This window comes from Hyaena hyaena, unplaced genomic scaffold (assembly GCF_003009895.1).
Source record: "Hyaena hyaena isolate Hyena2069 unplaced genomic scaffold, ASM300989v1 scaffold_412, whole genome shotgun sequence".
Taxonomy (NCBI): Eukaryota; Metazoa; Chordata; class Mammalia; order Carnivora; family Hyaenidae; genus Hyaena; species Hyaena hyaena.
In genome coordinates, this window is record NW_024081043.1 from 1,499,236 (window position 1) to 1,526,236 (window position 27,001).

Here is a 27,001-nt window from a genome sequence, read left to right on the forward strand (position 1 = left end):
TATTTCACCTCATTTTACAGGCTTTTAATCCCTGGAAAATGATCAGAGCTGGTTGGGAAAATGGTTGAGTGGCAGATCCCAGGAATCTGCTTGGAGAGCCAGGGTCAAGGGCATCAAGGGGTTAATGAATGCTTTTTTAACGTTTAGGGTTCACCTCAAACTCATACTAAAATGCTAAAGATGAAAGCAAATAGCCAAATGTGCTATCAAGAGTGGGGAATTAATTCCTGAATTCTACATTGACAAGGTGAAAGAATTCAATTCCCAAGTTTTAGGGTAGGTGTGAAAAGGATTTCAAAAAGTAGGTCTAGCTGAAATAACTGCAGTGACTCAGAAAATAAGTTGGGGGTGGGGCACCTAGCTGGCTCAGTCTGTTAAGCATTGTACTCCTGGTCTGGGCTCAAGTCATGATCTCAGTCATGAGACCCAGCCCTGCATTTGGGTGCTGACAGTGTAGATGGAGCCTGCTTGGGATTCCCTGCTCCTCCCCCGCTCATCCTTTCTCAAACTCAAAGAGTTGAACACTTATTTCTACTTGTGAAACATGGGGCAAAGTTTCTTTTTTTCTTTTAATGTTTATTTTAAGAGAAAAGAGAGAGAATTGGGCAAAGTTATTTGAACAAGACATTTCTGCCCCCAGTGTTTGGGAGCCTGTTTCAGTCCTTAAGTGCCATTACTAAACTCCCCCAAGGACAGGATTACCTAACAGATAAAGGAGATAAACCATAAGATTATTCCATGGGTACCAAAAGGGGGAGGAGAGGTCTGATAATATTCAACATCCATTCCTGAGAAACCCAGCAAACTATAAACAGATTATGTAAAAGGCATCTAACTAGGCATCTATACATAGAAACCAACAGCAAACATTTCTGATGGAATATGCAATGATTCCTTCCTAAAGCTGAAAGGACAGGACTTTATTTAATGGAGAACCAGGATAAGACTCAGGCAAGCAAAGCCCCTAAGGAGCAAAATGCAAGGATGCACTTACTCTCTCAGATAACTGCTTGCAACACCCATCGAGCACCTCCTGAATTTTGCCCCCTAATAGTCTGCCCTTACCACTTAAATTCAACATGCATTAGAGGTCCAAACCAGTGCATTAATGAAGAGCTTAGCAAGGTCCTATAATAAAAGATTTAAAAAATTATAAATTACAAATCAGAAAATTCAATGGACACTAGCATCAAGGGCTCATGAAAACCATACAAAACATCACATGTAACATTTTTGGGAAAAAAAATTACAACAGATCCTACCCAATCCTAATTATTCATCTCATCAGTCTCTTTAAAAGTAAAAACTGAAGGGTGTCTGGCTGGCTCAGTCAGTAGAACATGCGACCCATCATCTTGGGATTGTGAGTTCAAGCTCCACCTTGGGCATAGAGCTTACTTAAAAAATATTGACAGGTTTTAGTATTTACACAGAAATATAGGTAACCCATGGAATAGTCAAAGCATCGTCACAAACTGGTCCTATAATTTAAAAGGTGGCAAAGTACCCTGAACAATCACATGGGTAAAAACAAACTTCAATCCCTATCATCACGCCACACGAAGAAATCTGAAATGGATCAGAGACGTAAAAGTCAAAAATTAGGAAGATTTCACAAGAAAACAATACCACCACGACCACAATGTGAGGCTATGCAGATTTATTGAGACAGAAAAAGACCCATTCAGAAAGTTGATAAATCAAGATTTGAGATTAAGAACTTCTACTCATAAAGTCACTATTAGGAAAATGAGACAACACAGACTAGAAAACATCTGCAAAACACTAGTTCTATTCAAAATAAAGAGCCAACCTGATTTACACGTACAAAACATTTTCAGAGAATTTACCAACAGGGAATCACGATACGAGAACATGTTCAGTACTCCAATACAACACAGCCAGAAGCCACAAAAACACTTGTATGCAAATGTTGATAGCAGCTTTATTTGTTTTCCAAAAACTGGAAACCAATGTGTAACAGAATGGATAAACAAATCATAGTACATTCATACAATGGATACTCCTTGGCAAAAAGGAATACATGGTTCAACCTATCAAAAACTTTATACCAAATGAAAGCACTGTAGGAAGCATATACCTTATGGTTCAATATAAAGTTCCAGAGTGGGGCAAGTGGGACCCTATCTTACGGTGAAAAAAAAAAATTGGAAAATTGGTTAACTTGGGGTTGGGGCAGATTGTGGAGTTGCTTAAATAGGGATAAGTGAACCTTTTGTCCCTATACATGGCTGTGAGCTAAACATGTGTCCATTTTCCAGAACTGTAGTTAAGATTTGCATACTTCAACTTCTAAATCTTACCTACAGAGATATGTAGAGAGATGGATGTATCAAAGCTGAATTGAGGACTGTTTTAAGTTAGGATATGAAGATTCAATGTACTATTTCGTTTACTTTGTATATTTGAAAATTCTCCAATTAAAATATTTAGTTACAAATCTCATCTCTGCTCTGGTGTTGTAGCTAATCCCTGCAGAGAGCCCAGTTACAAAGTCTCTCAGAGTAGAAGGGACAGAAGTCCTTCTACTTCCAAAAGAAGTTTCCATTTTAACAGGAATAAAAGGGGGGATGAAAATGTCAAGTTTGAAGGTGGGAAGTGAGGAATTGGTGAGTTATTGGGCAGGACAATGAAAGTAAGGTTCTTTATGAAAGGTGCCTTTCATAGTGTAGTATTGTATTTGCAACTTAAGGTGTCTGAATCTCATTGCTCACTTACCTGTTCTTGTGAAGGAACCTGGTGTCAGAGGGATTACACATATGTAACATTTTACTTTCCTAGGATCAACCCTCCTTTTACTCACATTTTAGAAAATATTCTCTAAGACACTTTTTCTGAGAAAGATCTGAATGTCCATTTTTATAAGATCCCAATTTTCAGATTATAGACAGGAAGAACTAGAATTTTGCCAAATAAGCGATCATGAGACATGTACGTGGATGGCAAAAATGATCAAGCTTCTAACTTTGTTCCAGTTCCAAGTTTATAGCTTGTTCCTCCTTCACCTATTAAAAGCCTATTCTATAAAATCTGCAACATTTCACCTTCAAACTTTTGACTTCTTTAACTCCAAACTCACACACTTTCTTCTTCTTACCACTTACCTTTCCTACTCTTTGATATCTTGATTGATATATATATATATCCCAGCTATCTTTTAGGCTTCAATTATAAAGTCATTAGTAAGAAATGTTTAAATCTGAGTATAAATTACTTACTCTCCCAGGAGCTTAAAGATCTTCTGCTTCATGATTACTTGACAGACAATAACCACCAAATACCATTTTCCTCAAATTATAAAAAAAATTACAGATGCCTAGTATTCGGTCGTGTATACTATTTAAAAAATACACCAACAGAAAACTGAATGTCACTAGACAATGAATTAAGCAAACTTTTATTGAAGCTTAAATTGTGGTACAGAAATATATTTCAACCGATTTAAGTCCAACACCATGAAGAGAGAAATTATGGCACCAAAATTTTCCCTCCTCTATCATACACACTAGGATTAATTTTGATTACTATCCAATCTACAGTTTTAATTTTTCTAGGCTTTATTCCATACAAATTTGTGCAGTTTTCAACATTAGTTAGAAATCTTAAATCTATTAGAAAAAAAAAAATCAGACCTCAAGCCAACAAATGTCATCAAATCTACTGGGACACTCACTGTTCAAGAACAAAATCCACTTTGAGCATTGGTCCTCAAAACAGTACAAAACATTACTTAGGTACTGTATGCTAATTACAGAATCAAACTGATCCATTGACTGAAAGTTTCTTCAATGAAACTTTGAATCAACATGCTTAAAATAAAAGTCAAAATTTGTGTTCCAACCACTTGATTTCAAACCAAGTAGATTTTATGTTTAGAAACACTAAAAAAAGTGTTTCATTTCTAATACGGAAGGAACAAAAAATCATCACTGCAACGATCCAGAAAGAACCAAAAGAATTTGTGAGGACAAGAATACAAAATTTAGTCAACTTTGCTGTTTTCTCAGCTGCTTAGATTTCAGTTTTTGCAAATATACCTAAAAGATGCCAACTCCTCAAAGCCTGTATTTTTAGTCATTTCCCAATGACGTCTGGAATTTTATGTCTCATGGATAGCATTCTGCTTCACTGTATGTCTGAATATCCTCAACAGTTCTCAGTCTGGGAAGTTTCACTTGACCCTATGAAACCACGGTGAAGGGAACACCAGGAAGTGAGAACACTATCTTAACGCACCACACAAAGTCAAAGAACTTTAAGTCCTAAGATGACAAAGACAGACTCCATTTTGAACCAAAGTTTACAGTATACTATGAATGAAAATTATTGGAGATAGCTGCTAAAAGCAGGTGAATCATCTGAGCTGACGTACTAAATCCAATACAACCTTCATCTTAATTTCCTTGCTAATAAACTTAGTGATAAAAATTTTTTTATACAACTACTTAACAAGTTGGTAAAGGCATGGTACTCATGAGAAGCTAATCTCATTAATGGGAACACAGAATGGCATAGTTTCTGGACCAGTTCTGCCAGTATATCCTAATATAAATTTGTGTGACTTCCTTGCTAAACACCACGTTTATTTTGGTCACTATCTCCCAAAAGAGTCCATGCCAATATAAAAGAAGGACAAACTCCTTTGACCTAAAAATAAAATTAAGCCCAGGGTCCATTCCCCTTCCCCCTCCCAGGTATAAGATTAGTATAAACCCACAGTGTAACAGTATATTGCTTTATTGGGGTGGGAGGGGGGTCGGGAGGCAAGACACCATGGCAAGGAATGAAATCAATGAAAGAAGTACAGGTACAGGAAGCAATGTTAAAACAGGAATACACAAAATGAATAACTGCAATCATTTTCTTAAAGAGGACTTGACTCGTGGAAGATAAACTTTAATCGCTGTTGCAAAAAACAGCTGTATGAAGTAGAAATTGGTTTCAGTAATATTAGTAGAGAATATGTTCTAGAAAGTGGAGGTAACTGGATGTAAAATCCTGGCAGCAATTTAATAGAACAGTCCCAGATGATTAGGCTGAGGCCAACACCTAATGAGGACGAAAGCCTTGTCTGTGGGGAATTTTGGATGATACCTGGAGAAATATTACATTGTGCGTAAACCAAATTGAATTGTTTTCACAAGTGTTGTAAAGTTTCATATAGTAAAAGGTTTTTTCTACATGCACTTCAATTTCACAGCAAGAGTGGCATAGGATACCTAAACACAGAAGAGAGCATTCATGCAAGATATCTAACTCCTTGATATAATAATGCATACAATTCAAAATGATTACACTATCATTACATCTAGGGCTTTCTGCAGCTACAAGGTGGTGGTTATGGAAAGCATGGCCCCCGGTATCAATATCTAAAAAGCAGCCACCACCTCCTATGTGCGTTCTCTTTTTGCGTTTTTTCTTCATTTTTATTAATCAACTCTGCTGTTGTTGCTGCTTCTTAGCAAAACTGGTAAAAACAAAATTGTAATCATTGAACATAGCGCTCTGGCAATCAAGACGTTTGAAACCTTCAATCTTCTGGAGCGAAGAAAGCACTGTGCGACATTTAGAACTCTGGGGAGAAAATTTAAACCAATCATTAATGCTTCCAGTCTACAGTATTTTCAAACACAACAGTCACGTAAAAAGAATTTAAGACTACAATCTTAATGAAATGATGGCATCTGAATAGCTTAGCAGCTGTCCAGTGGGTGGATGGAGTGGGGCATCATCCTCTGTTGACCCCCCACTTCCCCACCTGTCTTCAGGGAAAACAGGACAGAAGGAACCCATCAGTTGGGTTAGATATAAAACAAGGACCAAGTCTAATCAAAGACAAAGCAATGCTTCTACTAATAACCTCAACCAGTACTACTTCTAGATACCTGCTGTTATATGCTGTCTTAGAAACATTTTATGACATGATTCACTATCCTTATTTCCTGTAAGATTTTATTGTCAATAATAAAACAAATTACCTGATTTACAAACAGGGTGGTCACAAATTTTCCTGGCTTGAAGACTTCCACAACTTTCCTGATCAGGTCATCATAGGAGGTCTGACTTAAGTTTGTTTCAAAGCTAACATAAGAAAATTCTGGTTCTGGAGTGATGTGAATAGTCCAATAAGTTCCCTTAGAGAAACAGTTTTATGTTAGCAATGAAATGGGTACACTTTTAAATATTTAATAATTAAGCAAAATATTACTTACATCCGATTTCATTCCATTCATCGAATACCCACAAGGATTGAACAGTGTGGCATCAATGACAGAACCTGGTATCAGGTCACGAATTCCACTCTCCTGGGAAAGGAAAGACTGAATTACATACAAATTTGAAATATTTTTCAAATAGGCACCTGAAGTTGCCTTGGTGGGTTAAGCATCCGACTTCGGCTCAGGTCATCTCACAGTTTTTGAGTTCGAGCCCTGGGTCAGGCACTCCGCTGACAGCTTGGAGCCTGGACCCTGCTTCAGATTCTATGTCTCCCTCTCTGCCCCCGCCCTGCTCACATGCTGTCTCTCTCTCTAATATGAAAAATAAACATTAAAATTAAAAAAAAAAAAAGAAAAAAACCACTTAGAATGAGTTAAAGAAAAATCCAGAATTATTCCTGAAAATGCTTACACGAGTGACATCCTTTGCAGTAACACCATCTTTCATGTAGAACTGGTCCATAACTGCTGGGTCAAGCTCACTCATCAGAATTTCCAGGGTTTGATCTGGCTGACTGATTACCCGAGTCTCTGGGAAATCCAAAGTATACAAGTACCTATAAAAAGGTAAAAAAAAAAAAAAATTTATTTTCCCTAAAAATGACAAATGGCAATTTAAAATAAATCCTATATAGACACCTCCCCCCAAAACTGTGTCCAACATACCAACAGTCAGAATTCATACGTCCCATACAATATGCTGCTCCATCTGTTGAGGGAGGAGAATAAAATAAATTTAGCAGCTCCTTTTGATAGGACAGTTTTGCCTCCACCCTTCCAAATAGCTAGGGTGATAGTGCTTGCCTCCTATCAGAACTACTATTAAGGGAAGTGAATTCACAAGTAGGCAGGATCCTGTCATCCTGTTGGGGGTGGGGGGGCACCCAGTCATTTAGATAGAGATCTACTTCAGCTAGTGAGTTAGTTTGAGTGCTGAGAAAACTATGGCTTACCCTCTCCCCTCTAGAACTCCATTAAGGAAATGGAATTTGATCACCCATTTCCCTACACTCCCAAGTAAATACAAGTCATTTATGTATTACGCTCTTTCCATATTGTTGTTCCAAAGCCTCATTCAACATAGTAAATTAACTGGGAGATATTTACACTAAATTATACTCAGCACTGATACAGCCTTGTATAGTTTCGTATTAGTAGATTAAGAACAGGATAGGAATTAGACTTTCTTTTCAAATCATGCCTGTGAAGGAGGAGGGGGGAATCTTAAATCATGCCTGTGAATGGTTTTGTGCCAAGTTAGCAAAATCATCCTAAGTTTTCAGCCTCATCTAGGATATAAGCGTGTTAAAGGTATTAGATAATTTTTAGTTCCTTGACCCTGAAGCTCAAAAAGGATGCTCTATAAATAAAAGGTTAGTAAATGGAAGAAAATCATGCCAATTTGGTAGAAGTGACACTATGAACTCACTGTTGATCATTTTTAAGCCAGTTCAATTCCTGAACAGAATGCCAGGCCCGAGTTTCGTACATGGACCAGCATCTTAGCATGGATTTATGAAGTCACTATGCCTTTTTCTGAGGAAAGAGAGCATAGCCTTCATAATCACTAAATTAGATACAAATCAGAGCAACTGGCTAGACAAAGATCATTTCTTCTTCTGGCAAGTGATCATTTTTTCCTTCCATCCTTTCAGCAACACTGACCTGACATGCACATAAACTCTAGAAACTGTAATCAACTTTACTGATATATTTATCCTTAATATATATCCTTGCATACATATGCTTTCACAAATAAAAAAAGATTCTGAAAGGATATAACCTCTAAGGAAACAAGTTTCAATTCTATTTAAACTTACTTGGGAAAATTGCATTAAGAAACTCTATTTCTTCCTGGAAATTCCGGTGTGGGTACCCTTGGTGAGAAGGCTTCATGAAATTCTTACGAGAATAAAAGAAGCTCTGAAAGAGACAGATAACTTCACACATAGAATTATATCACCTTTCCTAGTCAACTATTTTATGCATATGCATAACAAAATCAAATCTATAAATATTTTCTCCAATGAAATTCAACATGTTTTCCCTTTAATAGGTTTAAAAGATAGGTCTTTTGCTGGCCAACAAACAAAAATGAAACACCTGGTGTCAGAGCAAGGTTTCAGACCAATATCCATGAGTTACTGTCATACAGACCAATTTTATTTAAGCTGGAGAAGAGTCTCAACAATGTATTAAGAATGCAGATCACATCTCTGAGTTTCTAGAAACTAAAAAATACCCAATCTACTCACAATGGGTCCTAACAACTGTGGCGACAAGGTACATTATTTCTCAAACAGTAGTTTTGGATCTGAGCTTTTAAACAGGTATGCAAGCAACGATTTTTGAGAATGTGTACATTTAGTTTCACAAGTCAGTGACTACCCACATCATAACTAAGCAGTAAGTACACAAAAATTTATTTACTAGGCATATCACAGAAACCTAACATTTGTCTAGGAAAAAGGATTAAATGTCTGATTACTTACTTGAATTGAGTCAAACCCACTGTAATCCCTAGCAAGTTTCAACAGGGGAACCAGTGCTTTCAGCAAGAGGGTGGTACCACATGTCTTCAAAATGAAACGTCTCTTGGAGACAAACATGCTACTCTCACTGCATTTGGAAAAAGTCACAATGTCATAACAATGTTTATGTATTACTGAGATGCAATTCACTTATTAGATTATCATTTACAATCTTAAATTTGGCTATTAATTTAAAATGTGAGGATCCCAAGGAAGCCAAAAATGTACCACAGTATCCCACCCTTTCTAGTATACAAAAATGAGTTTAAGTTTCTAGAACCCCACAGAAACAGGTCTTGAATCAGATACAAAGATATTAGCTCATTACACAAAACCCCTTTTACTATTAAACTTTCCTCCTCCTTACCTCACTTACCGTAGGGTATTATTTACTAAATTCCTATTTCACCTTGTACTACCCACTCTCACATGTTATTTCTGTAACCATCTCATTATTTCTTTCACTAGATAATAAGCTCCAAGAAGAAAAGGAATGTTTGTCTTTATTCACCATTATATTTCTAGCACATAATAAGCATGTGATAAAGATCTATATATGCTGTATAGGTGGATTAGGAGAAACTTAACAGCATATATAGATCTTTATCACATGCTTATTATGTGCTAGAAATATAATGGTGAATAAAGACAAACATTCCTTTTCTTCTTGGAGCTTATTATCTAGTGAAAGAAATAATGGGATGGGGGAGGAGAAGGGGAAAAATAGTTGGGGAGAGGGTGGGAGGCAAACCATGAGAGACTCTTGAATGCTGAGAACAAACTGAGGGCTGATGGGGGTGGGGGAGAGGGGAAGGATGGGCATGGAGGAGGGCACTTGTTGGGGTGAGCACTGGGTGTTATATGGCAGCCAACTTGACAATAAACTATGAAATGAATGAATGAATGAATGAATGAATAAATAAATAAAAGCCTCAAAAAAAAAAAAAAAAAAGATCTATATATGCTAAACACAAGCTCAGTAAAAACCAGGTACCTTATGTACCTTGTTCAATCCAGTAGCCCCAAGGTCCATTATAACATGTATAAGAAATTAGTATTTTTATTGAATAAATTAGCTTTGTGTCCATAACATGTTGAATAGCTTTCTTCTATTACAACAATTGTATTTACAGGGAGAAACCAAGTTTTCACTTTGCTCAAAGTTCTGATATTGAGAGGCATATACTATATAGAAGACCTCTCTCTCTGGAGCTGAGGGTAAAGGTACAACGCCATTCTACCACCCCCTTTTACAAATACTTTCTGCTAACTACAAGGAAGTAAAATGGCAATCACCTTGAAGAGCTATTCGTTAAAACTTCAAAATCTACTGGACATCTAAAGCAATCATTTTAGGGATGTCTATGTGGCTCAGTTTAAGTGTCCAGACTCTTGGTTTCAACTCTCAAAGTTCATGAGGTTGAACCCTGTGTCAGGCTCTGTGCTGACAGCGTGGAGCCTGCCTGGGGATCCCCCTCGCCAAATTAATAAATAAACCTAAAAAAAAATTTATTTTATACAGTATTTCTCAAAGTAAGGTAAAAATGATTATAGAACTAAGATCCAGAGGAATGATTTGCTATTCCATGGAATGTATTATGGTTCAGACTGATACCAAGTAGCTAAAAAGTTTATTTTTGCAGGACTTACCTGAGTACATAAGCTTCCTGCTTGTCAGTTTTTGTCACACTTATGATTGAACATTGCACATCCTTCAAAAGTATGTCCCACTCGGATCTATTATTTAACAACAAAAAAATGTGATTAAGTCAGAACAGTAATTGACTACTTGAATAAAAATTATAAAGCTCTCACACTTGGATGTTTTAACAATTTACGCAATGGGTTTTTTATTTGTTGTCACATTCTTGTTCCAGCTTCTCTTATGATGAATAATATTTAGTTTTATTTCTAAAGCCTGTAATTGACATATCCACTCAATAACAAACAGTAAACTGGAAAACTGGAAAGTATACACACTATTTACAATTCAGGAAGAAAAAACAAATGACAAAATGACTAAGCCATGCACAGAGGAAATTCAAAAGGCTCATAAAACCTTTTGACCAACAAGCCAGTAAAGAAATTGAGTTAAAATGAGATGTTTTTGTCTATCAAATTTTTAGATTTTAAACCTTTCTATTAGAATTACAATTTAAAGAGCATTTTTTCACTGATAAGCCTAACAAAAAGATTTAAAGGCCTGACAATAAGTAAACTGGTATTTAGTGTATAGACACTATTTTCTATCAAATTGGTAGCTGATGTTCACAATACCTAGTGGTGTCTAAAGTCTAGGAGCATAAAAAACTTGAAAAATGGCTTTTGTTGGCAATTTTGGGAAAACTATGCAGCTCTTTTAATAGGATCAGAAAATGTTCATTTCAACAAAGTAAAGTCTTTAGTACAGGTAATGGGGAGCAAAACAGAAGTCAAATGGGCATAACTAAATAAAGTAGTTTTAATTTATTTGAAACCTAAGAAGTGCTTCCTTTTTGGGGCACCTAGGTGGCTCAGTCAGTTGGGTGTCTGACTTAGGCTCAGGTCATTGATATCGTAATTTGGGGGTTCCAGTCCCACACCAGGCTCTATGCTGACAGCTCAGAGCCTGGAGCTTGCTTCAGATTCTGTGTCCTTCTTTCCACCCCCTCCCTGACTGGCTCACTCACTCAGTCTCTCTCTCTCTCAAAAACAAATAGACAGTGTTTAAAAAAAAAAAAAAAGTGCTTCCCCTTTAACATGCCCACTTTCTTTTTTTTTTTTTAATTTATTTCTGAGAGAGAGAGAGAGAGAGACAGCGTGAGCAGGGGAGGGTCAGAGAGAGAGGGAGTCACAGACTGAAACAGGCTCCAGGCTCTGAGCTGGCAGTCAGCACAGAGCCCGACGCGGGGCTCGAACCCACGAACCGCGAGATCATGACCTGAGCAAAAGTCGGACGCTTAATCGACTAAGCCACCCAGGCACCCCAACATGCCCACTTTCAACAGAAATACATAAAACAGTTCTACAGAAAAAACTTAAAATTACCAGTTAAAGGCTAGGAAATTTTTTTTAGTATTTTTAAATTTATTTATCCAGTTTAGACTTTAAGAAATCCTCAACAGCGGTGCCTGAGCGGCACAGTCATTAAACCCAAGTAAAGATCTCGAAGTTTACAACACGGCTCTGCACTAATGATGCAGATGGAGCCTGCTTGGGATTCTTACTCTCCTTCTCTCTGTCCCTCCCTCGCCTGTGCTCTCTCCCAAAATAAGTAATACAAAAAAAAATATTAAAATATAAAAAAGAAAAGAAAGAAATCCTCAACAGCATAGCCAGCACAAATATAGGTGGGGTGCCTTGGGTGGTTTCGTTGGTTGAGCATCTGACCTTTGATTTAGCTGTCATGATCTCAGGGTTCATGAGATACAGCCCTGCCTCTGGCTCTGAGTTGACAGCTGCCTACTTTGATTCTCTCTCTGTCTCTGCTTCTGTCACTCTCACTCTCTCTCTCAAAAATAAACGTTAAAAAAAACTGCAATTATTCAAGCTACCGGAATGGAATTAGAAATATGTGTATCCAAGATCCAATTAAAATAAGGAAAAAATAAACTTAAAAAAAATACAGGTATGTTTTATTCTTTTGTATTAAAATTCAAGCACAGGGGTGCCTGAGTGGCTCAGTCAGTTAAGCCTGGACTTTGGCTCACATCATGATCTCACAGTCGGTGGGTTCAAGCCCTGTGTCAGGCTCTGTACTGACAGCTAGAGACTGGAGACTGCTTTGGACTCTGTGTCTCCCTCTCTGCCTCTTCCCTGCTCTTGCTGTCTCCCTCTTTTTCAAAAATAAACATTAAAAAGTTTTTTTAAAAAATTCAAGCACAGTTCCAATGAATCATGCTAGCATTTTGTGCCTGTTTCATCATTTTTAGAAGAGATTATTACTGGCCCAATGGGCAATTATATGACCAACCACAGAAGGCAGTAATTAATACAGTGAGTAAATTAGTTCAACTGAACAGTACTGACACCTATCTGAAAAAACTTAAATACACATTAGACTGGGCCATATCTTTGCAGTTTGTTTCAAATTTTTTAAATGGTACAACTTGTTACTTAGGGAAGGAAAAATTTGCAATGAAGACTCAGTTCTGAGCAATACAAACCGATCATTTGACTCCTCTTAGGAAGTCAAGCAAAAGCATGGGCATTCCCCATTTCTAACACTCAAAATTCACTAATGTATGCATTTCAGAACCCATTGTATTTTAAAGAAAATTTTTAATGTTTACTTTTGAGAGAGACACAGAGTACCAGCGGGGGAGGTGAAGAAAAGGGGGAGACACAGAATTCGAAGCAGGCTCTAGGCTCTGAGCTGTCAGCACAAAGCCTGACACGGAGCCTGACGCAGGACTGGAACTCATGAACCATGAGATCATGACCTGGGCTGAAGTTGGACACTTAACCAACTGAGCCACCCAGGTGCGTGGAACCTACTGTATTCCATAACAGGCTTTTTTATTTTTTCAAGTAGGTCCCACACCTGGGCTCGACAACACAACCTTAAACCCTGAGATCAAAACCAGAGCGGAGATCAAGAGTCAGATGTTCAACTGACTGAGCCACCCAGGTGCCCCTAAGCCCCCCTTTTTTTTTTGAAACCTGGTGGGCAAGAAGACCTACTTCACATGACTAATAAAAATTACATAATACATACAAAATTAAGAATTCAAATACTAAATAGAAAGGTAAATGATAAAAATATCCACTATACATATAAGAAGCTTTAAGTTAAATTTTGGCAGACAGGGTTCTCTCTTTAGAGGTTATCTAATTTAGATCCTACCTAAGACTTCCCATTAGAATTCTCCACTCACTGGACATGCTACTGAATCCTATCACTCCTCAGTTTTTTATATACACTATCCACGCTGATTCCCTCACCCCCAGTTTTATAAGTGACATACATCACTGTATGTAAGTTTAAGCCATACAGAATAATGGCTTGACTTTCACATTGTGAAATGATTACTGCAGTAAATTTAGCATCCACCTCAGATACATTAAGAGAAAGCAAAAAAAGAAAAAATTTTCTGCTATGAAATCTCTAGAGATTTATTCTGTTAACTTTCATGTTTCATACAGCAGTGTTAAGCAGTATGTCAAAACTTTTGTGCTCCATGTACTTTTTCTTTCTTGTATAACTTTGCAGTTCTCTGGATTTAAAAGCTGTCTTGCTGTTTTATTTGCTTTGGCTTTCTATGAATTAATTTATCCTTACATCTTCCCCCAACTGTTTCCTTTCAACATTTCCTTTGAGTGGTTCTTGGTCAAGAATAGGGTACTAAGACTTAGGTAATCAGAAGGTCTACACACACGGATGGGATATGTTTACTGTGGGCCTTTATGCAGGGCATGGTGACTGGGTGGTTTCACTGGGGAACTCCTTCCCTATCACTATTTTTAAAAAAAGTTCTTTCCTGGGCAGGTCAGATTACCCAAATATTCCATTCTCTTGCCTAAAGAGCATTAAGATCTCTGGTAGGCAAACAGGGTAAGGGGCTAGGAATCTCAGTCAGTATAAGCTTATGTTCTTTTTTTTTTTTCTTCAGTATTGCCAATCTATCCCTCAACAGTACCTGGTCCCCTCATTTCAGAGTGATCCTATTTTACACCCAGAGAATAAACTATCATCTAATCTTCAGATCTCCTGGCACCCCAACTCTCATTTTACTCACATTTTACAATATAAAGACACTATATCAGAACAGTTGAAATAAATAAAAGGCACACTAACAAAATATACAGGCTCTATCCCCATTCGCAGTATTTCAGTCACACCAGGCTTTACCACCAACCATTCTCTCCCTAGAAATGGCACTATAAACTCAATCCACCTAAATCAAGCCACATGAGAGTAAAAGACAGCATTATAATTATGCTGAGACAACACATGTAAACTTTGTTCTCGGGTACTGCTGGAATGATTTCACCCTACCTAGAACCCCTGTCCTCAGCCCCTCTTCTTTCTTCTAAGCGCAAATCACCTCACTATTTCCACCAGGCCAACTGTCATTAAAAAGTTTTATTTTTTACTTTACAAAGAGCACGAGCACGTGCACACATGGGGGACGGGGGAGGGGGCGGGGCAGAGGGAGAGAATTCAAGCAGGTTCTACACTCACCACAGAGCCTGACATGGGGTTTAATCCCATGACCCCACTGGAGTCAGACCCTCAACTGACTGAGTTACCCAGGCACCTCAAAAGGTTTTAAAACTCAGAAAGCATACCAAAGTATTTTGGTATTCATGCCAACCCCACTACAGTCATTCCATGTAGTTAGGGACTTTGTGTTGTATTGTTTTTCTCTCCAGTACCTACTCCAGCTCATAGGAGGCTCTTAAATATTTGCTGACTCTGGCAATAGTAATTATTCTGATGAGATCTTATGGACATTTGGGGAAATCTCAGCCTTAAAGTTTTATTTATTTTTATTATTTAAAAAATATTCCTATGCCCAATGTGGGGCTTAAACCCATAACTGAGATCAAGAGGTAACATGCTTTACCAACTAAGTAGGCCCCCTCCACAGCTTTAACATTTTTAAATCTAAAATGGTTACACGATCCTTTACTGTTTAAATTTGTCACCCTAATAATTCAGGTATTTAGAGGGCAATTCTTGAAAAGGTAGGTTTATCTTGTTAACTAACCAGATACATATTCCACTTGAAATGCCATCTATTTTAATCTACATAAGTGAAATTTACTCATTTCACTGCCAAATAAGTTTAGTAATAGAATCTACTCATTATAATGAACATAGATGTGAATATTTTCTCAGTTTTTTTCCTGCAACACACTCTTCTCTTTCTGGAGAATCTGCAGATACAAACATGTTAAACTTTTTGGTGTGAACAGAACCTGAGGGAACTGTGGGACATTTCTTCCTCCCAGTCTTTTTTCTGTGTTGTTCAAATTGGATAACTCCTACTCAGTCTATCTTCAAGTTCACTCAATCTTTTGTTATCTCCATTCTACTAAAGCCCACCCAGTAAGCTTTTTATTCCAGTAGTTATTTTCCTGTTGTCGTTTTTAATGTTTATTTTTTAGACAGTACAAACAGGGAAGGGGCAAGAGAGGGGGACAGAGGATCCAAAGGGGACTTCGCATTAAAATCAGTGAGCTCAGGGGCACCTGGGTAGCTCAGTCGGTTAAAAGCTTCAGCTCAGGTCATGATCTCAGTTTGTGGGTGGGAGCCCTGTGTCGGGCTCTGTGCTGATAGCTCAGAGCCTGCTTTGGATCCTGTGTCTCCTCTTCCCTCTTCTCCCATGCTCATGTTGTCTCTCAATAATAAATAGATGTTTAAAAAATAAATAAATAAAATAAAATAAAACCAGTGAGCTCAATATGGGGCTCAAACTCGCAAACTGCGAGATTCATGACCTGAGCTACAGTTGGATGCTCAACTGACGAGGCCATCTGTTGTATTTTTAAGTTTTATTTTTTTGTTTTTCCTAGACTTTGTCTTTTTCTTTTTAAGAGTACTCATTCAAGGGAAACTTGGGTGGCTGAGTTGGTTGAGCAGCTGACTATGGCTCAGGTCATGATATCATGATTCGGGAGTTCAGGCTCCGCACCGGGCTCTGTGTGGACCGCTCAGAGCCTGGCCTACTTCCAATTCTGTGTCTCCCTCTCTCTCTGTCTCTACTCCCCTTGCATTCTCTCTCAAGAACAAACATTTTTAAAACAATAAAAAAAAGTATTCACTCTTACTTCCTATGGAATGGTTATGACAGCTGTTTGTAAAACTTGACCTGCATCACCTTGGAAGTTGTAGTCTTTTTTCCTTTGAGGGATGCTGATAATTTCCTGGTGATTTGTTAAGTTGAATAATTTATGATTGCATCCTGAGCATTTTGATCATGTTATATAATTTTAAATCTTGTTTAAAAGCATATTGATTTTAAAAAATTGTTTTAGGGGCACCTGGGTGGCTGGGTTAAACATCCAACTTCAACTCAGGTCATGATCTCACAGCTTGAGAGTTTGAGTCTCATGTCTCACTTGTCTGTGCTGACAGCTTGAAGCATGAAGCCTGCTTTCAATTCTGTGTCTCCCTCTTTGCCCCTCCCTTGCTTGCACTCTATGTGTCTCTCTCTCCCGGTCAAAAATAAATGTTAAAAAAAAATGAAATAAAAATTGTTTTTAGGAGGCAGTTGAAATGGTTAAGTTCAGTCTTCAAGTTTTTACCCAACTTCTATGGGTTATATGTTATGATTTCTGTTTAGTCATGAAATATGAAAGCCCCTGCCATCGTATTCAGATCTGTCTTACTTGTCACCCAGTGGCCAGACTGGGAGATGACCTATCAGTTTTCAAAGCCTTTGATAAACTGTTTGTGATCCAATGTATACAGGAGCAGCTCAGTGGTATTCATATAAATCGTTATGGGATCACTTTCTTCACCTTTCCTCTCCATAATCTTGCTGATAATTTCTGGTTCAGGGTGGGGGGCCAAATTCTTGGTCCTCTCCATTCTGCCATGACTATCTGGCCAAACAAGGAAACAAAAAGAGAAAACAGCAACAGGGATATATCCATGATGCTCTTTACTCTTGTGATCACAGTTATCGTCAAAACACACAAAAAGCAAAACGATCCAAAAAAGGGGGATTTTTTCCCCACTCTCGGACTCAATGCGGTTGGCTCTCTTTCCTTTCCTGTAGGTCAGACAAAGAGGACCTCTCTTGGAGCTCTTTTTGTCTGCAGCTAGTGTGCAGTTACCAGCTTCTGGCAGCTTTTCAGACCACCAAGAGATAACCAAAGGAAACAAAAGAAACAGGAAATCACAGCTGTCTCAGTGCTACTTTGAGTTATGGTTTCCTTCTCCAATTCACCTGCTAACAACATTTACTTTCCAGAGCCCTCAGCTGTTACATGCATTCTGTCCTAAGTTTTTAGTAAATGTAAAACAGAGTCTGCTTTAGACAGGGTGTGCTTGTCCCTCCACTTTGAGGGACACCAGAATGCTCTTGCACTCATTCATCATTAGTTAATAAATTTTGCAACCAAACTCTTCCTCACCTAATAGAAACTCTCTAGTATTTTTTTTTTTTTTTCAAAGTCACAGTATGAAAGAACACAGTTGCTTTAAAACTTTAGGGGCACCTGTGTGGCTCAGTCGATTAAGTATCCCAACTTCAGCTCAGGTCATGATCTCATCGTTTGTGGGTTTGAGCCCCGCATCAGGCTCTATGCTGACAGCCCAGAGCCTGAAGCCTGTTTTGGATTCTATGTCTCCCTTTCTCTCTGACCCCTCCCTGCTTGTGCTGTCTCCCTCTCAAAAAACACTAAAAAAAAAAAAAAGAACCCAACACCTTAACACAACTGTATGGTTTACCAACCAAAACGACAATCTTAGAAGAACCCATAGGCTCAAAAAAAGAATAAATCAAGGGGCTAGATGTGAGAAAAATAAAACCGAAAAAGTCTATATAAAGTCCCCCCCCCATATACATATATGAAGAGAAAGATGAAAAACCAACACCAACGTGGGGCTCAAACTCAACAACCATGAGATCATGACTTAAGTCAAAGTCGGATGCTCAACCAACTGACCCACCCAGGCACCCCAAGCCTCCTTTTGTAAATAAAGCTTTATTGGATCCTAGCCATACCCAGATCATGTATCACCCCATAATAGGATGCTCTTTACTAATAACAGTACATGGGTTGAATAATCTTAGATGACTATGCCAGAAAAGCGAAACATTAATGGCATATTTTATACTTAAAACTTTTTTTAAGGGCACCTGGGTGGCTCAGTCAGTTAAATGTCTGACTTCGGCTCAGGACATGAGCTAACAGTTCATGAGTTTGAGCCCTGATATGGGATCTGTTCTGACAGCTCAGAACCTGGAGCCCAATTACGAATTCTGTGTCACCCTCTCTCTCTGCTCCTCTACTACTCGTGCTTGGTCTGTCTCTCAAAAAAATAAATAAAATGTTAAAAAATGAAATTAAAAAATTTATTTATTGAGAGACAGAGAGAGAGTGTGTGTGTGCGCTCGAGCGCTTGTGTGCAGAGGAGGGACAGAAGGACAGGGAGAGAGAGAATCCCAAACAGGCTTCGCACTGACAGCAGTCATAAGCGGGACTTCATCTCACTAACCGTGATATCATAACCTGAGCTGAAATCAAGAGTTGCTCAACCAACTGAACCACCCCAGGCACCCCTATACTTAAGTTTTTTTTTTTCTTAGAGTCTGTGGTTTAATAAAAACAGAACAAGCTGGAGTGTTTACAAGGAAAAAGAAACAACTAAAACGACTTCTACGTTATCTGATTCAACAAGACCCCAACTAGAAAACTGACCACATTTTTAAATGTGGTATTCAAGGAGTAAATGCCTCAAGTCAAATGACCTTCAACAAAGGTGCCAAGACTACAAAATTGGTGGTTGGGGGGAGTCATCTAATGGTGCTAGGAAAACTGCATGCTCACACAAAATAATAAAGTTGGATCTTTACCTAACACTATCTACAAAAAATTTTAAAAATAGATTATTAAAGACAAAAATTAAGACCTAAAACTACAAAAGTCCTAGAACACATGGGGAAAAGCTTCCGGAGATTCGATCTGTCAATGCTTTCTTAGATACGACACAAAAACCACAGACAACAAAGTCAAAAATAGACAAATGGGACTGTATCAAACTTAACTTTTGAATATCACAGGAAAGCACTAAGAGTCAAAACACAATACAGAATTGGAGGGGCGCCCGGGTGGCTCAGTCAGTTAAGCATCCGACTTTGGCTCAGGTCATGATCTCGCGGTTTGTGGGTTTGAGCCCCACGTCGGTCTCTGTGCTGACAGCTAGCTCAGAGCCTGGAGCCTGCTTCAGATTCTGTGTCTCCCCCTCTCTGTGACCCTCCCCTGTTCATTCTGTCTGTCCATCTGTCTCTCAGAAATAAATAAAACATTAAAAAAATTTTAAAAATTGAAAGAAGTCAGCCCAGATTACACTGATTTTAATCACAGTACTAAATTCTCAATCTCGAACTTTATTTTAAATGCTTCTTTAGAGAGAGAGGGCACACATGAGTTGGGAAGGGGCAGAGAGAGGAGAGAGAATCCCAAGAAGGCTCCTTGCTGGCTGCACAGAGCTCCATTTCACAAACCGTGAGATCATGACCTGAGTGATCAAAAGCCAGACACTTAACTAGCTGAGTCAACACAAGTGCCCTCAATCTCAATCTTTAAAATTTAGATCACTATCCAGTATAATTACTGTTACATTCAGTTGATTACTTTCAACAGGTCCACTTCTTTAAAAAGGGTGGCTTGGAGATAGCAGTACAAAACTTTTTCAAAATTTCTGTGAGAAAGGTAATGAGAAGCTTTAATTCAATGGAAGCTTTTCTACTTCAAAACCTTCTTACACTAAAAGGCTTCTTGGCAAGGGACTGTAAATTCCTTCAATGTAAAATTACTGATTCTGCAATACTGTGCAATGATGTAGTCAAGTAAGGCATGAGTTCTGGGAAAGTTAATTTTGAGGTATGACTTAGAATCCTTACAACCAGCCCTAATCCTTTACTAAAAATTACATTTTAGTCTACAAAATTTGAAGGAGACATAGAACATTCCACTTCATCTTAAATGTCATTTCCAATATGACCACCACAGATTCTAGTTGTTATAGTTTCACATTAACTGTGAAAATACACCTCTAACTTTCCCATAATTTTTATTCTCTTCACCTCCACTACAATTTCCCATCTGAACCCACTTCATTGCTAAGAATAGCAGCTCAGGGCTATGAATTCAAAAGCAAAAATCTTTCCTCTCCCCCAAATCTCTTATTTCCCTTTTATTTATTTATTTTTGAGAGGGAAAGACAGCATGAGCGGGGGAGGGGCAGAGAGAGAAGACACAGAATCTGAAGCAGACTCCAGGCTCTGAGTGGTCACCACGGAGCCTGACACGGGGCTTGAACCCACGAACCCGGGAGATTGTGACCTGGGCCCAAGTCGGAACGCTCAACTGACTGAGCCACGCAGGCAGCCCAAAATTTATTTCCTAACAGCCTTCCTTCCCACAGCTGCCATTTCCTGTAATATAAAAGACTTTTGTTTGATCCAGCAACCCTAAGACATTTTAATATATATGATCACTGATTTCTGTTTCACATCCTTTTGAAATCTGAAAAACTGGTAGAAAAACTGCAGGTTAAACCTAACACACCATCCCTTCCTTTTACGTCTTAACTTTAAATAATGTGTGAAATAAGTCAGTTTTTAGAACACAATAGCTATTCCTTTATCCATATGGATATGTATACTTGGAGTGGTTTTCTTTTTCTTTTAATTTTTAATGTTTTACTTATTTATGAGAGAGAGAGGGAGACAGCGTGAGCAGGGGGAGGGTCAGAGAGAGAGGGAGACAGAATTTGAAGCAGGCTTCAGGCTCTGAGCTAGCTGTCAGCACAGAGACTGACGCGGGGCTCAAACCCACAAACCGTGAGATCATGACCTGAGCTGACGTTGGACACTTAACCAACTGAGCCACCCAGGTGACCCTTGGAGTGGTTTCCTTAAGCATACTGTTAAGAGTGGCTCAGTCGGTTAAGCGTCCGACTTTGGCTCAGGTCATGAACTCGTGGTTTGTGAGTTCCAGCCTCAGGGCCAGCTCTTGTGCTCACAGCCCAGAGCCTGGATGGAGCCTACTTCAGATTTGTGTCTCCCTCCCTCTCTGCTCCTCCCCTGCTTGTGCTATCTCTCCCTCAAATATAGTAAAATAAATAAAATATAAAATAAAATAAATAAAATAATATTAAACATTAAAAAGAAAAATTCTTCTTCAAAACAAAACACCCCCATATTGTCCATATTGTTAACCAATATTCTTCAACTCAAGCCAGACAGAATTTTCCTTCTTAAAATAACAAAAACAAAAAAAATGTATCGTATGCCCCATGTCTCCCTTAAGAAGTTGGTGAATTCTACTAAATGGCCTATAGAAGAATGGGAAATGTTTAACAGGAAAATTCTAGATGGACTTGGGGGTTAAAGGTGGGAAAGATGTGCCAATTTTGCTTCAAGTGCCTTGTATTCGCTCATACTATATTAAAAATAAAATCAATTCCTGATGGAAGGCAGATCTAAATACGAAAAGCAAACCGGTTAGGAGGAAAAAAGAGTATCTCCATTAACCTCTAGTGAGTAAAGACATCTTAAATAGGATACAAACCTGCTAACAGGGGCAGCTGTCTAGCTCAGTCAGCAGAGTATGATTCTAAGGATTATGAGTTCAAACCCCATGTTGGGTGTACACATTACTAAACACAAAAAACAAAAAATAGGGGTGCCTGGGTGGCTCAGTCGGTTAGGTGTTCAACTTTGGCTCAGGTCATGATCTCATGTGAGTTGAGGCTGGCATTGGGATCTGTGCTGACAGCTCAGAGCCTGGAGCCTGCTTCAGATTCTGTGTCTCCCCCTTCCCTCTGCCCCTCCCGTGCCAGCACTCTGTCCCTTGCAAAAAACACACTGCTAACCATTAAATGGAAAATATTGGTAAGTTGAGACTACATTAAAACTATTAACTTCTGTTTCTAAAAATATCCCTAATGGAATGAAAGGGGAAGCCAGAAAGGGTGTAAAATATTTGTAATACACATTAGACATTTATCCACAGCATATGAAGGAACTTCTACAAACTATACAACCTATACAAAAGAATAGGAAGATATTTCACAAAAGAGATCCAAATGGTGATTAAAGATATGAAAGGATGCTCAACTCCATTAACCTGTTGGGAAGTACATACTATTACACACCCACAATAGCTAAAATTAAAAATACCAAGTGCTGAAAATATGGTGCTAGATATATGCACCACCTTATGATGTAACAATTCTACTCCTAGGTGTATATTTAACAGAAAAGTGTATTGCTTACTAAATGACATGTTAGTGTTCATAGCAACATACTTATATTAGCAAACTGGAAACTACTCAAATACCCATTATCAGAATGAAAAAACTGTGTTATGCTAACACAAAACGTCAAACATAAGACTGATAAAAAAGAGGCCTCATATAATAATGCATACTAAATGATTCCATGTTATTTAAAGCTCAAAAACAGAAGAAAACTAATCTATGGTGGTTAGAAGTTGAGAGGAGGGGTAGGACAGTATTTGGATACTGTGGTATAAGGGAGCATTTTCGCAGAACATTCTTGTTCATCTTTTTAATGTCCAGCATCTGTGGCAAGGCTGTCTTAGGACATTTGTGCTTCTCTCTCTCTCTTAATCCTCTCCATGTCCTTAGATTTTTCTTGGTTTTATAGAGTATAGTTAATTTACTTGTTCATTTTAATCCAGTCTGTTAATGTCTTCTAACTATAGTCTGTCTGCATTTTAATGGAATTACAGAGAATGGGAATGTACAGACAAGGACTCTCTGCCTTCCACATTTTTATCATTAAATAAAAATAAGGCTACAAAGATACAATACTTCGTAGAATATATTATAACTATCTTTTCTACTAGAGTCAGAATACATCAAATTGCTAGGACACCCTTTAATACCTAGTCTTTTGGACTATATTCAGACATATTTTCTTCTACAGCCTTGTTTGCTTACAAAAAAGGGGGGCGGAGGAAGGCCTTTAAAAGCAAACAAAAAACAAAACCCCAACCCCCCACAACAAAAAGCCCCAAAGATAAAAGATGATAACATTTACGGTGGTTACTATGTGTCAGTTTTTAAAGCAATGTACATGTAATAACTCCCTTAATCCTCACAACTACCCAATGATGGTAGGTACCAGGATTGTCATCATTTTAGAGATGGAGACATTAAACAGCAAGCTATTAAACACTTTGAATTCAAATTTAGATATTCCAGAGGCAATTAACCATTTCCCTTTGCCTTACTCTTCTCGATTATAATCCTCCTCTGGGGCCTGGAATACTAACTCTAGAAACCAGAGGCCAATGATCCTTCTGGCCAGGACACTGACTTCAGGTGATTTACCTAGCATCTACTATTTTTCTCTCCTACTAAGTAACCTAACCAGTGCATCCTTGCTTGATTGACTGGTCACAGAGAGAAGTTCCTACCACGGTTGTCAAACGACTCTGTTAAATCAAATAGATTTTCCAGTTCTTACAGTGAACTGGAAAAATAGTGACTCAGTGACTTAACGAATGTTAAGGGTCTATAAAATCAAGGCACCAAATCACAAACAAAACATTTTGTCCTTGAAGGTTTTAACTTTTGTCGTCATTTTACGAGCCACACCGAGGGAGCAAAACAATTTCTGCTGACCAAAGTACAAACGAACAGTGGCTCTTACTTACAGAAAGCAAACTGTCTTTTTATAAGCCTTTCCCCCCTCCTCCTTAACTCGGGGAACTTAACCAAAAAAGCCCAAGCTTAAATTCTGGCATTTCTGCCTAAGAACCTGGGGGAAAGGAAAGCCCTCTTCCCTTTATTAAGAATGTGTGCTTACAAAACATTTAAAGAGCCAGAGCAAAACCATTTGTTAACCACCTTATGAGAGACAATCATTAGTTCTTCAATGACACGATTTTCTAGATTATCTGATCACAATTGTTTCACCAGACGCAAACCACCACCAGGGAGTTTCCCTTTTGTGAAATGGAGGAAATACTAAGCTTGCCCGTATTCGTAAGTAACTGCCTCCTATAATATAGTGCTTAAAGCTGAACCTGGCAGAGTGAAGGGCTACATTAGACATTTTAAATGTCGCACAAAGCCTGACGAATGAGACCTGCCATATTCTAGCTAACAGGACGGCTTTACAAGAGAATCCTTCAGGATAGATCTACTGCCTTAAAAGTCCCGGCAGCACGTGTCCGCCCGGAATCCCTTCTCCAGTTGCTTTTTGTCGGGGACTGCAGCGAGTGCAGCCTACATTCCTGAAACGCCCATTGGCCTACACCCTGGGGCCAGGCTCCCGGCCGGGCCCAGGAGCTCATTGGTCGTCGCCTCAATGAGGCGGCCGCGCCGGTTCCTCCGCCGCACCGCCACACTCGTGCGAGGAAAGGCAAGGGGTGCCTGGCGGTGTGAGCGCCTCGAGAAAGGCCCAGGCACCTCCGCAGCCGCCCGTGCTTGCATTTGCGCTCGGATTTTCCAAGACCCCGCGAAGACCTCTCCTTTTCTGCGCGATCAGCCCAGCGCTCTCGCGTGACTGCCCGGGGTGGGAGGCTGGGGCCCCAGATTCCTTTGCAGGCTTAAGCATTAAAGGTATTATGTCCTGGCTCGGACGGGCCTCTAGCCCGTAAATTCACACAAACCTTCCTCCACCCCGCACCTCGCCCGGAACCCGCCGACGCGGTAACAGGTTACACCGCCAAGGTCAAGAGTCTCCGGGACAAGCCTCGGTGGGCTCCGCGGCCGTCTCTCGGGGCCGCCCCGAAAGGGATTTTGGTGCAGAGCACGTTAAGGGCGGCGGTGGGGCCCAGCCACTGCGACACCACTGCTCCCGCCCAATCCCCGCCGCCCGGGCGCCACATGCTGCCAGCGTCGACCGCGGGCGGGAGGCCTGCGCGCCAGACCCTCAGTCCGAGACCGGGAGAGCCCCCATCTCCCGAAGCACGCGGAGAGAACGAGCCCGGCTTCAGACTCCCTCCCTCCCTCCTCGCTCCCCGAGAGGGCACGCCCGAAGTAGCGCCTGACTAAGGCCGTTGAGCCACACCTGCCGGGAGGCAGCCCGCGCGGCCCCAAGGGGTCCCCACCCGGGGTCCTGACCGCCAACTCCGGAGGGTAAAGTCGGACGGCGCGGACCCACAAGCCGCCCCGAGTGGCACCGCCCGCCGCTCCGCACGCTGCGAGGAGGACGTTACCTGAGCACGCGGCGCGCCAGCCTCCTCCCCTCCTCCCCTCCCCCCCTCCCCCCGGGCAGCGCCCGGCCCGGCAACTGCAGCAGGAGATACCGGCTCCGGCCCAGCGTGGACCCGGCGGCTCCCCCCAGGCCCGAGGCGCCCCCTCCACGGCCAAGGAAACGAGCCCTGCCTGCGGACCCGCCCCCACCTGAAGGCTGCGGGAACCCGGGGCTCCCGACCCCAGCCCGTGGCTGGTGCCTTCCCGGCAGCGACAGCACCCAGCACCCACCTTGGGATGGTGCGAAGATCCCCAGATCCTTGGTTTGCGTCGGGTTGCTGCCTGGAGAACCAAACCTCCAGCAGCTTCTCGGTCCCTTCGAAAAAATGTGCAGCTTCCATCACCGTGAGACTAGCGAACAACCAACAACCACAGAAAATCAACTAAATTAAATCTCTTCTCCCGCCGCTGCCGCCGCCGCTGCGGATTGTTCCAGCTGTTACCAAAGTTCAGGTTCCTTTTTTTTTTTTGCTATAATTTTATATTAACTTTTTTTAAAAAAAGGATTAATAAAATTTTCCCGGCTTTTTTTGTGTGTGTGAGCGAAAGTTGAACGTGAGTCTGTTGGAAATAGAGGCAGATACAGTTCAGTCTCTTGTAGTCCACTGTTTCCCCGTTAAAGAGAGTAGAGCGAGCGCTAGCTAATGTCGCCGGCCATACTGTGTAAGCGAGAGCGCTGCGTGAGCACCGCATTTATATACGCCGTCTCCCCCGAAAGACCAGGAAGTGACGCATAGTCCCGCCCCCGAGGCTCATAGGAACTCCTGCCTGTCAATCAGGAGCCGCCGAGTTGCGGCTGGCTGGCGGCCCGCCTTCCAGGAGCGCGGAGAGCTACCCGCCGCTCTGCGGTTTGGGTTCGCGCCGTCCCTTGGGCGGGAGACGGCGCTGTGTTATCCCGCTGGGGACGGGGAGCCTGGGGTCGAATGCAGAATGGGTGGGGAGAACGCGAACGGAGTGGGGAAAGGGTGCGCCGCGCTGCGTTAAACAACTGGTTAGCAGAGAACATGGGTGGATCCTGAGGGTTGGCGGGGTTCGGCGGGGGCGGGGGCCACGGCTGGGATGGCGTGGTGGTTTTGATCCTGTGCAGTTCACCGCGATTGCTGAGATACTTGGCCATTCTCTAAAGTATGTGTTTCCTCCAGACGAAAGAAGCCACGCATCAAAACTCAATATTTGTCCGTGACGCACGTGTTGCCGAGGGTCGGATTAGAAGGCGCTTTAATTCTGCTCCTGCCTTAGCTGGCGTGCGAGGAAAAGCAGTTCTCGCTCCATTTACACAATAGCCCGAAGCGTTGTCTGCCTATTTAAAAAGGGAAAAGCAACGTGGCGCCCAGCCT

The 27,001-nt window shown here is 40.4% G+C and overlaps 1 protein-coding gene across 1 annotated transcript; it reads right to left on the reverse strand.

The window, feature by feature from the left end:
- Positions 1-3,385: 3,385 nt before the first annotated feature.
- Positions 3,386-26,318, reverse strand: AMD1 (adenosylmethionine decarboxylase 1). Its single transcript, XM_039252209.1, has 9 exons — positions 25,896-26,318; positions 10,421-10,507; positions 8,732-8,858; positions 8,060-8,162; positions 6,906-6,948; positions 6,652-6,796; positions 6,234-6,326; positions 6,000-6,155; positions 3,386-5,595 (listed from the first exon to the last, which is right to left on the reverse strand). Exons 1-9 carry the CDS (start codon positions 26,003-26,005, stop codon positions 5,455-5,457), a joined length of 1,005 nt encoding a protein of 334 aa, XP_039108140.1. The 5' UTR covers positions 26,006-26,318; the 3' UTR covers positions 3,386-5,454.
- Positions 26,319-27,001: the final 683 nt, after the last annotated feature.

What these genes read in the sequence shown, in the direction of transcription:
- AMD1 (XM_039252209.1), bottom strand. Translation starts at nt 26,005, where the DNA reads ATGGAAGCTGCACATTTTTTCGAAGGGACCGAGAAGCTGCTGGAGGTT. An exon ending in GATCTTCGCACCATCCCAAG is followed by an intron (nt 10,508 to 25,895) that starts GTGGGTGCTGGG and finishes GTTAAATAATAG; the next exon opens with ATCCGAGTGGGACATACTTT. An exon ending in GTGGGTTTGACTCAATTCAA is followed by an intron (nt 8,163 to 8,731) that starts GTAAGTAATCAG and finishes TGTCTCTTTCAG; the next exon opens with AGCTTCTTTTATTCTCGTAA.